This window comes from Pseudophryne corroboree, chromosome 9 (genome assembly GCF_028390025.1).
Source record: "Pseudophryne corroboree isolate aPseCor3 chromosome 9, aPseCor3.hap2, whole genome shotgun sequence".
Taxonomy (NCBI): domain Eukaryota; kingdom Metazoa; phylum Chordata; class Amphibia; order Anura; family Myobatrachidae; genus Pseudophryne; species Pseudophryne corroboree.
In genome coordinates, this window is record NC_086452.1 from 445,443,399 (window position 1) to 445,459,194 (window position 15,796).

The following is a 15,796-nucleotide window of genomic DNA, read 5'->3' on the forward strand; positions in this document are numbered from 1 at the left end:
ACCCAGCTTAACCCTAACCCTTATGGACATGTCGGCCTTATGACAATTCAAAGACATAAACATAAATACCCCCTGCTCTGGTATACGTGTAAATAATCATTGTAAGGGCGCCTTCTAATAATTATAATTTCCAATCTTACGGGGTTATCTCAGGTGGTGCTGCGATGGATGCCATTATTGGACAATGCTTTTTTCTCTCTCTGGTTTGTGACATTAAGACAATGCGGACATTCGGTCAATGTCAACATTTTACAGGTGTTGCCATTTTAACTATGACATCATCAATGTTGACCTTCGGCTATCGACATTGTGATGTCATCATTTAAATCGCCGGCTTCCTGACTGCAGACCGTGAAAGGTTAATGCTACTTCATTTAATAGAGCGGAATGTAAAAGGATAAATAAGGTTTAGTGTTTATTTATTTTTGTATATGGACTGTTACAATGCATGAAATATGTCTCTGTAGGCTGCCGAAGAATCCGGTGATGAATTCGCCCATTGTCAGCGTTTCTGCCATCCGAGATCGGTCCTTTATCAAAGGGGTGCTGGAGGGGCCGCTGATAATAGATTTCCAGCTGCTGCAAACAGAAAACAGAAGCAAACCCATATGTGTACAGTGGAACCAGTCCACCCAGTAAGTTGCCGCCTCTCTTTACTCCTATGGTCGGTGTCATTGTGCTGGAAATTATATATCCAGAGGAATCCCGTAAGGTGCAGTGGGCAAAGAAACTAGGTAAAATTTTACCTGGCGCACAAAGAAGAGCTATTTGGCACAACTTCGGCAATACACAAATTGCCCATACACAATAATATAAAAAGCATAAGTAAAAAAAATGGATAATATTACAAATTCATCCCATTCACATAAGGAATATAATAGTCTAGAATTAAGAGATTACTTACTCATAAACAAGTCTTGTGCCCTGGTCATGTCAATGGCTCAGTATAGTATACTGGTCAGTGTGAAATGTGCCATGGATTTTGTTTTTTTACAACCTAAAAACTGGGGTGTTGTGAAGATATGCTCACTTGGCGTAACATACAGGGCAAATGTTCTTGCGTTCAGACTTAAATGTAACACCTTCTGCATGAATTCTGCAAGGACAATGGCTAGTAATTGAATAGCTTTGGGCTTTAAAGTCATAGGCTACAAGCACACGTTAAGTATTGCGGCTAAATGAGTCTGTCCTTCTTTCCCATGGTAATCTGACCACTAGGGGTGCTGTTTCATTCACAATAATAAACCAATACAGTATAAGTCACATAGAAATTTGAATAATGGGCATTCTGTGCTTGCCTAGGGTTGCGGGGGTTGTGACAGGCAGCTCATGACATCACGGCCCTACCTCTTGCTGTGCAGTGCCGTAAGTCACACCATCACACAGTGTGTATGTGTGTGGTTGGGGGGGGGGGGGGGGGGGGCGTGATAATGGAATATGCAGTGAAACGCGTGGAATTATGATGATGCAATATTCAGTGATGCCCCATTCTCTTTACTAGGTAGGTGGGTGGAATCTGGGGTGGTGGTTCACTCTCTAGGTAATCCATAATCCGGGACAGTAGGCAAGTGTAATGCAAACCTTTGTCAGAGATACGCATCTCACACAGATTGCACATTGATTACAAAGTATACCAGTAATTCCAGGGTTCCCATACTTTTACTATTTCTGATTGCTAACTTTACCTTATTCTCTTTACAAAACAGTGACTTATGCAGATAAGTAAGGGTCGCTCTGCACAAAGACTTATAGCTGTGTGATATATGGAAACCTGCATCTCTTACTAATCAGCAAATGCCGCTGGTATATCACCACCGCCATGCCTTAAAACCTGTGGTTCATTCACACATGTTTCTTGCTGTGTTTCCAGAATAGATCCACCAGGGAGCTGGACAGCTAAGGACTGTGACCTGGTCTTCAGGAACACTACACACGTGCACTGCCAGTGCTCCCAGTTCGGTAGTTTTGGGGTTCTCATGGATGGGTCCCATCGAGAGGTAAATATTTATTGGTGGTCCATTCAAGCTTGTCTTTAAATGAATCATAAAATATAGATGGGACCTATGCAGAAAGCACCTATCAACGTCAAAGATTAATCAACCCATATACTGTAGGTGTTCAGATATATTTCAGCTTCTCTCCACAGTAAGGGACTTTGGAAGTCCGTGCTCTTCATCCTTACATAATCTGTAATAAACATATAATTAATATGATGATTATAATTGTGTGATAATTGCCTGGAACATTGTAAGTAAATCTGCATTGTTTTGATGAAACAGCAATTGGAGGGAGACCTGGAGACTTTGGCCATTGTCTCCTACACCTGTATGTCCATCTCACTGGGGCTTCTTGTGGCAACATTTACCATCCTCGCCGCTCTCAAGGGGCTCAAATCCAACACTCGGGGAATCCATTCCAACATCGCCTCCGCACTTTTCTTCTCCAAGCTGGTGTTTCTACTGGGCATCAACAGCACCGAGAGTGTGGTAAGAGTATATAGAGTAAGAGCAGACGCCTACATCTGTATATGGGGTATACTGGGATCCACGGTGCCAGCTTACAGTATATAGGAAAAGATCATGGGGGTCACTCCGAGTTGTTCGCTCGCAAGCTGCTTTTAGCAGCTTTGCACACGCTAAGCCGCCGCCTACTGGGAGTGAATCTTAGCTTATCAAAATTGCGAACGAAAGATTCGCAATATTGCGAAAAGACTTCTCTGTGCAGTTTCTGAGTAGCTCGAGACTTACTCTGCCAGTGCGATCAGTTCAGTGCTTGTCGTTCCTGGTTTGACGTCACAAACACACCCAGCGTTCGCCCAGACACTCCTCCGTTTCTCCAGCCACTCCCGCGTTTTTCCCAGAAACGGTAGCGTTTTTTCACACACTCCCATAAAACGGCCTGTTTCCGCCCAGAAACACCCACTTCCTGTCAATCACATTACGATCACCAGAACGAAGAAAAAACCTCGTAATGCCGTGAGTAAAATTCCTAACTGCATAGCAAATTTACTTGGCGCAGTCGCACCGCGGACATTGCGCATGCGCATTAGCGACTAATCGCTCCGTTGCGAGAAAAAAGTAACGAGCGAACAACTCGGAATGACCCCCCATATTTGGTCGTTTTTTTTTATTCTTTTTTTTATTGAGACAATGTTACATGCAATAGTGGCTACATATGTGCCCAGATTTTAATATTACATTGGGAATCATTTGTCACATATTTAACTCGGTGTGAGAACGGTGAAGGGGAGGAGAGCATGGGGTCTGGTAGCCAGAGCCGCGGGGGTCTCGTAATAACCAGACCGACATGCGCGTCCGGGTAGATGTTTCTGTCAGAACAGATTATTGTTGTTATGCATTTTGACCTGTATACTGTAAAACGTGCAGATATTCCGTCGATCACGAATAGAACCTGAATTCTGTTGGTTCCCTCTCAGTTCCTCTGCACCGTGATCGCCATCCTTCTTCATTACTTCTTCCTGTCCACCTTTGCCTGGTTATTCGTGGATGGGCTCCATATTTACCGCATGCAGACGGAAGTCAGGAACGTTAACATTGGCGCCATGCGCTTTTACCATGCCATTGGTTGGGGTGTCCCAGCCATTATCACAGGTACGTATCAATGAAATGAGGGGCCGTTTTAATTGATGGTTCTCCTCCTACTTAATTAACTATTTCTAGGATTTTACAGAAGTTTTTAATTGTATTCATATATGAACAGCCCCCCAGTTTCACTAACCTGGTACCCCAGGCAACGTAACAATCTTGGTTTTAAGGATATCGATACTTGAGCAAAGTTAATTTATTGCCTCAGTTATTTGGATTTAATAATCTGTGCTCAAGCATGTATAACCTGAAAACCTGGACTGTTATGATTCTTTAAGTGTGGGAACATCGGTACTATGCGCTATGCTCACTGCGTTTTACACATGTGATGAAAAAGTTTAGTTCACCATGTTCAGACGTTACTAATTAAATGTATGGCTACAATGAGCCTTCTGTAGTATGGAAAATCTATATGTCTTTGTGTCAGTAATTCCAAGAGCCTTTAGTAAGTGTTTTCTGGCTGCTTTGTGTCTAATGAAAGTCTTTTCTCCTAGGTTTGGCGGTGGGACTAGACCCAGAAGGTTACGGAAATCCCGACTTTTGCTGGATTTCAATCCATGATAAACTAGTGTGGAGTTTTGCTGGACCTATCGCTGTTGTGATTGTGGTGAATATTCCTTGTATACATAGACATCAAAGGCATATCATGTTTATAGCATTGAGATGTTCTTGGTTTATCAGCGTGCTTTATCAGTGAGATGAACCACGCATTTCGCCAAACCCATATCTTGCCGAAAACCCTCATCCTGCTACTCACAGAATACCGCTACTTTTAACAAACGCATATTTTGTTTACTTTTTCTCCTTCATTTACCAATTATTAGAAGTTGTTTTTTATGTGCTTGGTTTCAGCTTAATGGAATTATGTTCCTCTTGGTGGCCAAACTCTCCTGCTCCCCGGGTCAGAAGGAAACGAAAAAGAAGTCTGTCCTGTAAGTGTCAGCATTCTATTCATTAAGGACATGTTATTTGTGGGGTTCACTACGGCTGGCCGGCGGTCGGGCTCCCGGCGCCCAGCATACCGGCGCCGGGAGCCCGACCGCCGGCTGACCGACAGTGTGGCGAGCGCAAATGAGCCCCTTGCGGGCTCGCTGCGCTCGCCACGCTACGGGCACGGTGGCGCGCTACGCGCGCCACACTATTTTATTCTCCCTCTATGGGGGTCGTGGACCCCCACGAGGGAAAATAAGTGTCGGTATGCCGGCGGTCGGGCTCCCGGCGCCGGTATACTGAGCGCCGGGAGCCCGACCGCCGGTATACAGAAGACCACCCTATTTGTGTACAGCATGTACGTTCCAAGTATACAGCATGCACGTTCTTTGTAGCTGGTCTGTGAAGTCTACAGATGTAGCATTGTTTGTTAGTTCCCTCTAACACACTGGAGTTTACTTACTGAAGTGCCATTGCACAATGACCCATAGCGACGGATCGGAGAATTCCTTTTGTTGTCTTAGCTTGCTCTAGAGTGATCAGAGTTAATAACTTCTTATGTCCCAAGGTCCCTGATTGGAAAATTGTGAAAAATTAGGCCTTGTCCCTACTCCGCACAAGCCACACCCATTTCAAATGAGACCACACCCCTTTCTCGCAGCTAGAGGTGTGGTTGCTTTAGGCTCTTGCACATTTGTGCATTTAGTATTTAATCCCTAATATGTGTATGACAGTAATTAGGCATGTAAATGTTCCCCAGGCCATCATGTGTGTGACCGTATATTAACTACCAGTATGTGTATAGTACATGAATCATGTGTTTTAACATATATTGTACATAGTTGTGTATATTGGGATGAATATTGTCACAAACTGGCCGGTGTTTCCTCGTGTGCGTATCTATAATGTAAGCGAGAGTGTGTGGTGCACACGGATGTCGTCTGCATTAGCGCCATTTCCCCGGCGATCAGCGCATGTGCAGTAGACCTTAGCAAAAGCCATAGTATACTCATGCATGCATCAGAGAGAGACGGTAGCCTGCATGGGCCCACGGTTTATCCGCCCCTGTGTCTCTTATTGCACATATTAGTAGCCAGGCTAGTGTGCTTTGATGCCCCCTTCCACTCAAAGCTACATGCGTTTAATAAATAGAAGGGTGATATTCCCACAGAGGAGTGAGGATTATAGTTGTTTGCCAATTCTTCCCAAGGTAAGTAGCCCACCCAACCAGACTCATGTCCCGAGGAACAGCACAGAAGATCTTCCTCTGAAGACCAATTATCCCTCTCTGTTTGCCGGTTACCTTGTGGATGGTATGCAGATGAAAAAGAAACACTGGTTTCCAGATTATTCCAAAAATTATATAAAGAATTTAACTTTGAAAAAGAACTGAGACCCCGGCAGCCTCCAAAATGACTCCTCGCATCTGCCGCAACATAGGTGGCACATCCTGAGCCCTCTGTGACGACGCGTTTCAATACCAAACAAATCCTTTTTTTTTTCCTTTTTTTTTTTTAAAAGCTGTGACTGTGTATGAATGTTTGTGTAAAGATCTTTGTGGAATTATAGAAACGATATTTTAATAATTTTTATGTGAGTGTATCACTATTAAGGTCTATGCCATTGTATGATCATTATTCTGTACTAAATCTGGGAAAGAGCGTGTCCCACCCAACCTGGTGGGTTTTTCGGGTAGTCTTAAGTTTTTATGGTCAGTAAACTAATTTATGGAGGGAATGGAGCATACAGCCAATACCTCTATCTATCTCCTTGCAGACATCTCTTTGTTTCTAATGTTATAATTAGCTTCAGAAATTGTAAATGTTAGAGAAAAATATGTGCAAAATTAATTTTATTTCAGCAAAGGGTAATTATTAGGATAAAACAGCCCGCACTCCCACTTCAGAGGCTTCAACCTCCACAATAAATGACTATTGGGGTCCTGAGTTTGTTAAGGATAAGTACGGTAGTGAAGGACCTCTGCAAGGCCTTCAAGTCCTGGAGACCGTCACAAATCCATTACCTTGCCTTGGCAAATGAAGCTATAGTAGCTACCATGGAACAGATTCCTTTCATAGACTGCAGTGGTTAAAGCCTAGAAATCCCTGAGTTGCCAATGTAATATATAGGACCTAATTCAGACCTGATCGAACAGCAAAATTTTTCTCTTATGGTCAAAACCATGTTGCAGTGCAGGTGGGGCAGATGTAAAATGTGCAGAGAGAGTTAGATTTGGGTGGGGTGTGTACAAACTGAGATCTAAACTCAGTGTAAAAATAAAGCAGCCAGTATTTACCCTGCACGGAATCAATATAACCCACCTAAATCTAACTCTCTCTGCACATGTTACATCTGCCCCCCCTGCAGTGCACATGGGGGGTAATTCAGACCTGATCGCTAGGGTGTGTTTTTTGCAGCCCTGCGATCAGGTAGTCGCCGCCTACATGGGGAGGGGTAAAGTGCTGTGAAGGGGTACGATCGCATTTGTAGCAGAGCTGCGCAAACATCAGTTTGTGCAGTCTCTGCACAGCTCAGGACTTACTCTGCTGCTGTGATGGTTTGCTGGTGATCGGGGCTGCAATGGTTTGCTGGTGATTGGGGCTGCGATGGTTTGCTGGTGATCGGGGCTGGAGCTGACGTCAGACACCCTCTCTCCAAACGCCTCAGCCCTTCTGAGTTTTTCCGGACACTCATTTAAAACGCTCAGTTGCCACCCACAAACAGCCTCTTCCTATCATTCACCTTGCGATCACTTTTTTCGCACCACCCCGCATTGCGATGCATGGGCAGTTCAGACCTGATCGCCCGCATTGCGAAAACGCACAGCAGCGATCAGGTCTGAATTATCCCCATGGTTTTGCCCATTAGAGAAAGATTTTGCTTTTGCGATCAGGTCTGAATTAGGCCCCTGATTCCGATTTGGAAACCAGGCAGAAAACGCACAGAACTTTGTATCTGGAAGGGGAGTAAATACATTGTTTCTGTGCAGGGTAAATACCGGCTGCTTTTGCATGTAGCCACCAAATGTTAGACAGCTTTATTTTTACACTGCAGTGTAGTTTTCAGTTTGGACACTCCCCACCCAAATCTAAATCTCTCAGCACATGTTACAGTTGCTTGCTTGTTTGCTTTGCTTCTGAATCCGAAACAGGCCCAATGTGCCCCACATACATGGAAGTAGTAGTGATAGCACTAATATGGTAATGCAGCAGGGGGCGTCACGCCTCCCTGCATTACTGATCCCATCCTAGGACGCAGTAGCAAATGATCTCCGTCACCGTCGGACTGCTGGGTGACCCCTGGGGTCGCACAAGCCGTCTACTAAGAGCCAAGAAATCTCCATCCTTTGATGGAGATTCTGGCTTGGGGGGTCATTCTGACCCGATCGCTTGCTGCAGTTTGTCGCAGCGCAGCGATCGGGTCGGAACTGCGCATGCACCGGCGCCGCAGCGCGCCGGCGCATGGCAGTCGTCGTTGCCTAGCGATCGCCTCTGTGACAGAGGCGGGAGGGGGCTCGTTTAGGGGGAGCGGTCCGGCCAACGCAGTCGTGGCTGGACCGTTGGGGGGGCGGGCCGTGGCTACTGCGTGATGTCTCACGCAGCCGCTGCGGCCACCGGCAGCGACGAACAACTCCGCTGCGCTGGCCGGGAGTTACTCCTGAAATACAAAAGCATCGCCGCTGTGCGATGATTTTGTATTTGTGCGTAGGGGGGGGCCGGACTGACATGTGGGGCGGACTAGCCCTGTGCTGGGCGTCCCCCCGAATGTCAGGGAAGACGATCGTAGCTGTGCTAAATTTAGCACAGCTACGATCAACTCGATATGACCCCCTTCGTCCCTCCCCCTGCAACGATGGTGATGCACCTCAATTTTGAGAAATGGAATCCCCCGCCCCACAGGTTTGTTACCATCCGTATTATTAATGTCTGTCCTCTATACTGCATGCTGCAGAACATACGTGTGGAAGTAGGTATCTGATGTACTGTATCAGTGTTCTCTTTCCCTGTGTAACCTGTATGTCTGTGCTCTCTGCACCTCCTTCCTGTCTCCCTCTAGTATGACCTTGCGAAGCTCCTTCATTCTCCTCCTGTTTATCAGCACTACCTGGCTATTCGGTCTGCTGGCTGTAAATAACAGCGTCCTGGCCTTTCACTACCTCTATGTTCTCCTCTGCAGCCTGCAGGTAAAGTCACATCATACCTCTCTGAAGGCAAAGACACGTTACCGCCGGTCTGTGCTGATGACACTGTGCTGATGACAATGTATCAGCATGGGGTAGACAACGTCCGGCACTCCAGTTGCTGTGGAACTACACATCCCAGCATGCACTTACACCGTTTTAGCGTGCCCTAACAGCAACACTGTGCAGTGCATGCTGGGATGTATAGTTCCGAAGCAGCTGGGAGTGACGCACGTTGCCTACCCGTGTTAGCCTCTTCCTGCTGTATTCTACTCATCTACTAAATAATGTTCCAGAGTTCTACAGATGTCAGTGTCCCCCAAACTGCACATTCAGCCTGTGCAATAGCTGCATGTGGTGGTTATTGTATCTGCTGAGCCTGTGATGTGCACCTTTAGCAATTATTCTCCGTTCTGATGATGTCGTCCTCTCAAAGTCTCTGAGGCACTGCTACTGTTCTAAATATCAGATTGGTGAAGCTGTCTCGGTCACAGGGGTTACTGCACACTTTTTGGGGGTCATTCCGAGTTGATCGTAGCTGTGCTAAATTTAGCACAGCTACGATCATTCACACTGATATGCGGGGGGACGCCGAGCACAGGGCTAGTCCGGCCCGCATGTCAGTGCCGCGCCCCCCCCGCAGAAGTGCAAAGGCATTGCACAGCGGCAATGCCTTTGCACTTCAAGAGTAGGTCCCGACCAGCGCAGCTTTAGCGTGCTGGCCGGGAGCAACTCATCGCTCCCCGGGCCACATCGTCTGCCAGTGACGTCACGCATCCGCCGCGGCCCGCCCCCCCCAATGGTCCGGCCATGCCTGCATTGGCCGGACCACTCCCCCTAAACAGCGGCTTAACGTCCAGCCCCCTCCTGCCCAGCGACCGCCTCTGCCTCAGAGGCAATCGCTAGGCAACGACGGCTGCCATGCGGCGCATACGCAGTTCCGACCTTTAGAATGGGGCCACCTTTTGGTTACTTTTGCTAAAGGTAAAATGTGCAAAACTATGACTGTCGATGAGAGTGTATCTAGCGCCACACTATCTCTTTCTTTAGGGAACTAAATATATATATATATGCCCTCCCACCCTAGGTCTATGCCCACCCCCACCTTTGGTCTATGCACACCCCCACCTTTGGTCTGTGCACACCCTACCTTTGGTCTATGCCCTCCTCACCTTTCGTATATATGCCCGCCACACTGGAGAGTCACTGACTCAGCATAATCGGTCAGGGCCGCCATCAGGGGGGTACTAGGGGCACAACTGTCCTGGGTCCAGCCACTCTGACAGAGAGTGGAGGGCCCAGACCACATGCCAATGCTGCCATCTGCTGCCACCACTGAAAGGGCCCCCGCTCTCCCAAAATGCTCACCTCCTCAAAGGAGATAGTTATTTTAAATGCTAGAGGTGGCGGTGGCCATTTTGGGAGAGACATTTTCAAAAGGTTGAAGGGGGCAGGCATCATGGAAACTACTGTGGGGGCTCATTATGGTATATGGGGCATTACTTTGTGGGGCATAATATAGTGTTTCTCAGAGTAAGTGCACAGGAATTTATATATATATATATATATATATATAATTTTTTTTTTTTTTCTTGTTCTTTGTGGGGGAATCCTACCTATTTTGTCAGTCCCAGACCCCACAATTTCTGAAGGCGGCCCTGTCATCAGGTTTAAACTAAGTAGCTCAAATGGTCCAATATGTTGTTACTCAATATAAATGTTGGCTCCATGATACGCTGTTGAGGGCCAACCATAGGCTGCGCAAACAGAAGACCCTTTGGGGCAGATTCAATTAGCCCGCAGCTAATTGTCAGCCCTGAGAACTTCAATTAAGGCTCATTAACTCAGGCGTTAAGCCCCAGAGGGTGCACTTAATGCACAGCTGCAAGGAAACATCTGCGTTAAATGCAATCCCTGGGACTAAATATGCAGGGCAACCCATAGATTCCTGTACTTAATGCGCAATCTATGGGTTAATGCACATTACCCACGGGATTACCATGCAGGGAAATTGACTAAATCCCGCTCTGTAAACACTGGGTAATTGAATCTGCCCCGTTGTGTCAGTTATGCCCATTTAACCCCTAAACAAAAATTCCACCAAAATGTACTTTCCCTTTAAATAAATAATCTGAGCGTAAGCTCACTGACCATTGGCTGGCTGTATCCTGCAGAGGGGCCAAGTGCGCCACCACCTTTTCCTAAAGTTTAAATATGGAGCAAAGTAGTAAAACTGAGGGCTCGAGGGCAAAGCAGATATATCCGGCTCAGACATGGCTTTATATAAACCAGGCCGTACTTGTGTTCCCTTTCTTCTTGTGGGGAAAACTAAGCAGCTGCTTCTCGGTTTTGTTCCTCGTATACAGAGTTTGACTGTGCTGGTTCTCTTCTGCATCCTCAATGAAGAGGTACAAGAGGCTTGGAAAGTTGTCTGTCTTGACAAGAAAAGCCAAGGCGAGGACACTTCTAGACAAGCACCGATGGGGGTAAGATACCGTTTCTCATAGCTCACGCTGAGCGGATAGTAGTAGCATCTTACTTGTTATGTATCAGTCCTGATGAAGAGCAGAATCAGAGACAGTGTTGCAAAAGTGTTTTGCGTGTTTTTGCACTGCGCATGTGTCGGGGCTGAGCAGACGCATCTGCGGGATATGCAGAGTCACACGCGACGCAGGCTCATCTCTAGTTGCGGCTGAAAGGGCGTTAGGTGGTAACGGAGCTCCCGCACGGAACTTTAGTGAGGACAGTATGAAGTTGGGACACCAAGGGTAGATCTGGTAGGCGTTCTTTGGCGATGACACGGTCCCATAGATGGGTACAACTCTGCATAGGGCCCATATGTGAAGGTCTACAACTGACCCGCCACCAATTAGGATATTCATAGCACTAGGTATGAATCCAATAAGAGTATTGGAACATTTATGTTGACAGCCAATCATTACTTTAGGACACTCACAGGACATGAGATCCTGTAGCCATTGGTAGCATAGAGTGTTTGCAGGGCTTGCAGCCAATCAAAAGTGCTAGAACATTTATACAGTCAGGGTAACCTGTAGCCAATCAGAGCTCTAGAAAGTGACAGGGTGAGACCAGGCTGTAGCCAATCAGCATAGACCATTCTTCACAAAACAATAAATAAAATACAATGACAGAAGCTAACACAATAGCATCAGAAACAAAAATAAACTCACCCCTATATGAAACCAACTTGTAATTTGTACTAATATGTTCTCCATACCTTCTTTATATCTAGGGGCCCAATGCATACAATAACACGGCGTTGTTCGAAGAGAGTGGCCTGATAAGGATCACGTTAGGAGCTTCCACCGTTTCATCTGTCAGCAGCGTGCGCACAGCGCGTACCCACTCCAGTCACAGGCCCTATCTGAGGTAGGGTAGCTTGTTTCAAAAGCCGTGTTCCAATACTTTCCAGTCAATATGTTGCAGTATGTAAATGGCCGCCACTAGCTTCTGGCTAAATTTTGGTGTGCCCCACAAAATGGCGGCCTCCGCTTGGTGCAGACGGTGAGTAAAGGCAGCCTTTTCTTTCATGACTTTGAATATGCCGTGTATCTGATGTATCATTTTTACTGTCTTTTATCTCTAAAAATGTTCTTACTGGTCAGAAGAAGTGTCGCTAAACATGTCATGTAAGAACATTAAAATATAGACTGATATTTCCATTAACTATATAATATAACTCCATATAAGAGAAAGGGTTCAATTAAAAGACCTCTGACACTTCCATTCTTCATAACCATTCATGGACTTAATGTGCCTCAAGCCTCAGGTCTCTTGTGAATCATTAGGCTCCATTCTCATGAAACTTGGCTCAGTCCACAAAATGGCTGCCGCCTGCCTCTTCCCAGTGTAGGCGATAGGTGAAATTATGTTGTTTGTGTGTGCTGTGTGCAAAGTCCGGGATGAAAGTATTGAAGACTTATTAATTGTGTGTTCCTTCTTCCCGGTTACCCTGCAGGGAAAATATCGCTGCCCGCCAAGGATCGGCCAAAGACCATAGTCTACTCAGTCATCACTCAGGTCCAACCGACTTGGACGTAGCCATTTTCCATCGAGATGCAGGAGGAGGTAGGGACAAGCCTTCTCCTAAATTGCACTATTCCAGAGTTCCACAAACTATGGCATTACAGTCCAGGTTTTAAGAATATCCATGCATGAGTTCAGATGCTTAAATCAAATAAACTGAGGTATTATTTAAGTTACCTGAGTACAATCATGGAGATCCCTGTTTTTTTGCTTTGGAAAGGAAGGGTCATATATCCACATGCTTGCCAGAAGTTGTGTCTAAGACTTGGAACACAAAGGAGAACAGCTTGTTTTGAGGGAACATACTGCTTGCGCAAGTGATAACGTTCAAACTTACATGTGATCTCAATAGAACAAGATTCGGATTCGGACAGTGACCTGTCGCTGGATGAGGATCGTAGCCTGTCTATCCCATCATCAGAGAGCGAGGAAAATGTCCGCCCCCGCGGCAGATTCCACCGTCAGTTCAAACGGGCGGCTCACAGCGAGAGGCTCCTCACCAACCCATCTAATCACAACCCTAAAGGTAATCGCAGCATTTTACATATAACTTCTGTTTATTGATGCTTCAGGTCAAATAAAGCAAATTCATTCCGCCGCTATTTCTACGTTTCCTCCTCTTGCAATAAAGAGCAGGCGGCAGTAGTGCAAAACAGCAGTGCAGCTACTCTATTTTTACATTATGTGACTTTTTTTGCACAGCTGCTAGGGGCACCAACATGGTAGGGGGGTACAGATTACTTAGGTGCTGGGGGGGGGGGGGGGGGGGGGAGGACAAGGTTAGCCATACAGAAGAAATTCCTCAAGGGTACAGGTCCATTTTAGATGGTGATATTTTTAATCCTGTTATAAGCCTCCGACATTGCTAGGCGACTGGGACATCACGTCACTTCCGGCTCCTGCTCCCCGCTGGTCACTAGGCATCCCAGACACTGGGGCGGCCACAGGAATATCTGGGATTGCTCCTTGACAGCCGGCTCGTGTGGGAACATCTGCACATAGTTATTCATTAAGGGTCCTTTCACCCCTGACGCTGCTTACTGGTTGAATGATCCCCTATAAGCCTATCACTCCTGTTATGCCCTGCCGGTTATAGTTTGTGCCTTGTCTGTATAAGCTGCTGGTCCTTGTTTCCGGATTCCGTGGAGACTTTGCCCGTATTCCATCCCATAGTGCCTCATCTGCCCAGGCTGAGATCCTGACCCAGGCCTGACCTTAGCCTCCGTGCTCCTCTCTGTAAAACCCCAGTTTGTTTCCTGTGGTCTCTAGCCTATTGTGTAAGCCCCTACTGCTAGAGGTTTAAGTCCAGACAGCAACCTAAGAACCGGTGTACGTGTCATGTACTATGGGAACAGTGAAGGGCTATTATTAGCAGAAGACCCTCTCACCGGCTCTGGGGGGTCTCACACAATATCGCTAGACTTCCTAAACAAATCCAGTCCTCAAGTACCACCAACAGGTCATATTTTTTGGATCTCTTTAATCATGTGCAGGTGAGTCAATTTCTATTTCTGCGTCAGTGATTATCCCACCGGTTTTCATAGACAGAAATCCTCAAAACATATCCTGTTGGGAAATTCGGAGTGTTGGGTCTAGATGAGCAAGTCTGAAGTTTCACCACAAGGAATGCATCAAATCCAGGATTCAGTTTGGGATTCCATTGCATATTATTGGGTTGTTAGCACAATGCCAAGTTTGGTCAACGGAATCTAAATCCTGTTTTCCCTGTGATTTTATTATTGAGTTTATATTGAGTGTGGCTGTCTCTGTTGTGCTTCACTTGCTGAGCGTGAAACCCTTTCCTGCACTGCAGAGCCCCAAACGTTTGTACATCTGGTAATTCTCTGTTTGCCCAAATCTGTTATCGCTGTAGAGCACAGAGTAGAAGAAGTACCACAAGAAATGCATTACCCAGAATAGTCTTCTTAATAAGAATGGCTTATTTAAATATCGTACTTAAAATATAGCCATATATTCTCTCCAAACTGGGCAATCTGAAAGTGATAACATTGAAATCTAAACTTCTTAGAAGTGACAGGGTAGCACTAGCAGCAGATTCTCAAAGCAGAAGACTACGCTGAATCTAGAACAGGATATATAATGCACAATGACACTGTAATGCTAAGCAGACACCCCTCTTTTCTCGCAGACATGGATGGCAATGATTTGATGTCCTACTGGCCGGCCCTGGGTGAGACAGAGGTTCAGTCAAACTCATTGCAGAAATGGGGGTCTGAAAGGAAACTTGGTCTTGATCTCAACAAGGATGCAGCTAATAATAACCAGCCTGACCTGACCAGTGGGGACGAGAACTCCCTCACACACTCCCATAGGCAGAGAAAAGGTAACCAGGGTCTTAGTGTAACTGCAGAGGGTATGCAGCATGTCCGTTCACTACCGGTACACTAATACTAATGATATTCCCTGTGTATACTTGTAACATATCAATGCCTCACTAATTAATATGGAAAATAAGCATTGTATGATTTAGTGACTACTCCTGTGCATTTCAGCAAGACTTTTATATCATCAGCACTAAACATATGTGTCCTGATCCATCTTTGCTGCAGTCACACCAAACAGCCCCCCTTGGCTTGCCAGGTCATGTGATACTCTGTTAGCGTCAGGCATCTTTTTTCATGGAAAAATGCGTCTGTTACTAGGAATGCAATGTGACTAGGACGCACCAGGAGACTTTGCTTATTAATTTGATATATCTGTGTGCGACAGAGTCTCTGAATCTAGAAAAATTTGAAATGTGAAACCTGCTTAACTGGGTGCCACCATTACTCAGACAGAACTTATACAGAAATATACATTCCTTGTATATGAATCATGAATCTTCCCATCAATGTTGTTTCTTGAATTTCATCAACTCCGCATATGGAAAGAGATAAAAATTTTCATGTGTAGTACAATCAATTTAATAGACAGAATACAATACACACAACTAAAAAATACATGAATCACAGAATGCCCTCTATTGTTCCATAGTGATGGCCAACGCGTTTCAACACGCGATTCAACACGTTTC

The 15,796-nt window shown here is 45.9% G+C and overlaps 1 protein-coding gene across 1 annotated transcript in view; it reads left to right on the forward strand.

Annotated features, from left to right (window-relative positions):
- The window catches only part of CELSR3 (cadherin EGF LAG seven-pass G-type receptor 3), a 237,479-nt gene that overhangs the window by 212,027 nt on the left and 9,656 nt on the right, over positions 1 to 15,796 (forward strand). Inside the window, exons 22-33 of the mRNA XM_063941154.1 lie at positions 468 to 635; positions 1,871 to 1,997; positions 2,280 to 2,486; positions 3,437 to 3,611; positions 4,100 to 4,212; positions 4,458 to 4,537; positions 8,592 to 8,718; positions 11,082 to 11,201; positions 11,969 to 12,105; positions 12,695 to 12,804; positions 13,115 to 13,288; positions 14,912 to 15,106. Of these exons, the coding sequence (XP_063797224.1) occupies positions 468 to 635; positions 1,871 to 1,997; positions 2,280 to 2,486; positions 3,437 to 3,611; positions 4,100 to 4,212; positions 4,458 to 4,537; positions 8,592 to 8,718; positions 11,082 to 11,201; positions 11,969 to 12,105; positions 12,695 to 12,804; positions 13,115 to 13,288; positions 14,912 to 15,106 (1,733 nt within the window). The remainder of the gene's footprint in view (positions 1 to 467; positions 636 to 1,870; positions 1,998 to 2,279; positions 2,487 to 3,436; positions 3,612 to 4,099; positions 4,213 to 4,457; positions 4,538 to 8,591; positions 8,719 to 11,081; positions 11,202 to 11,968; positions 12,106 to 12,694; positions 12,805 to 13,114; positions 13,289 to 14,911; positions 15,107 to 15,796) is intronic.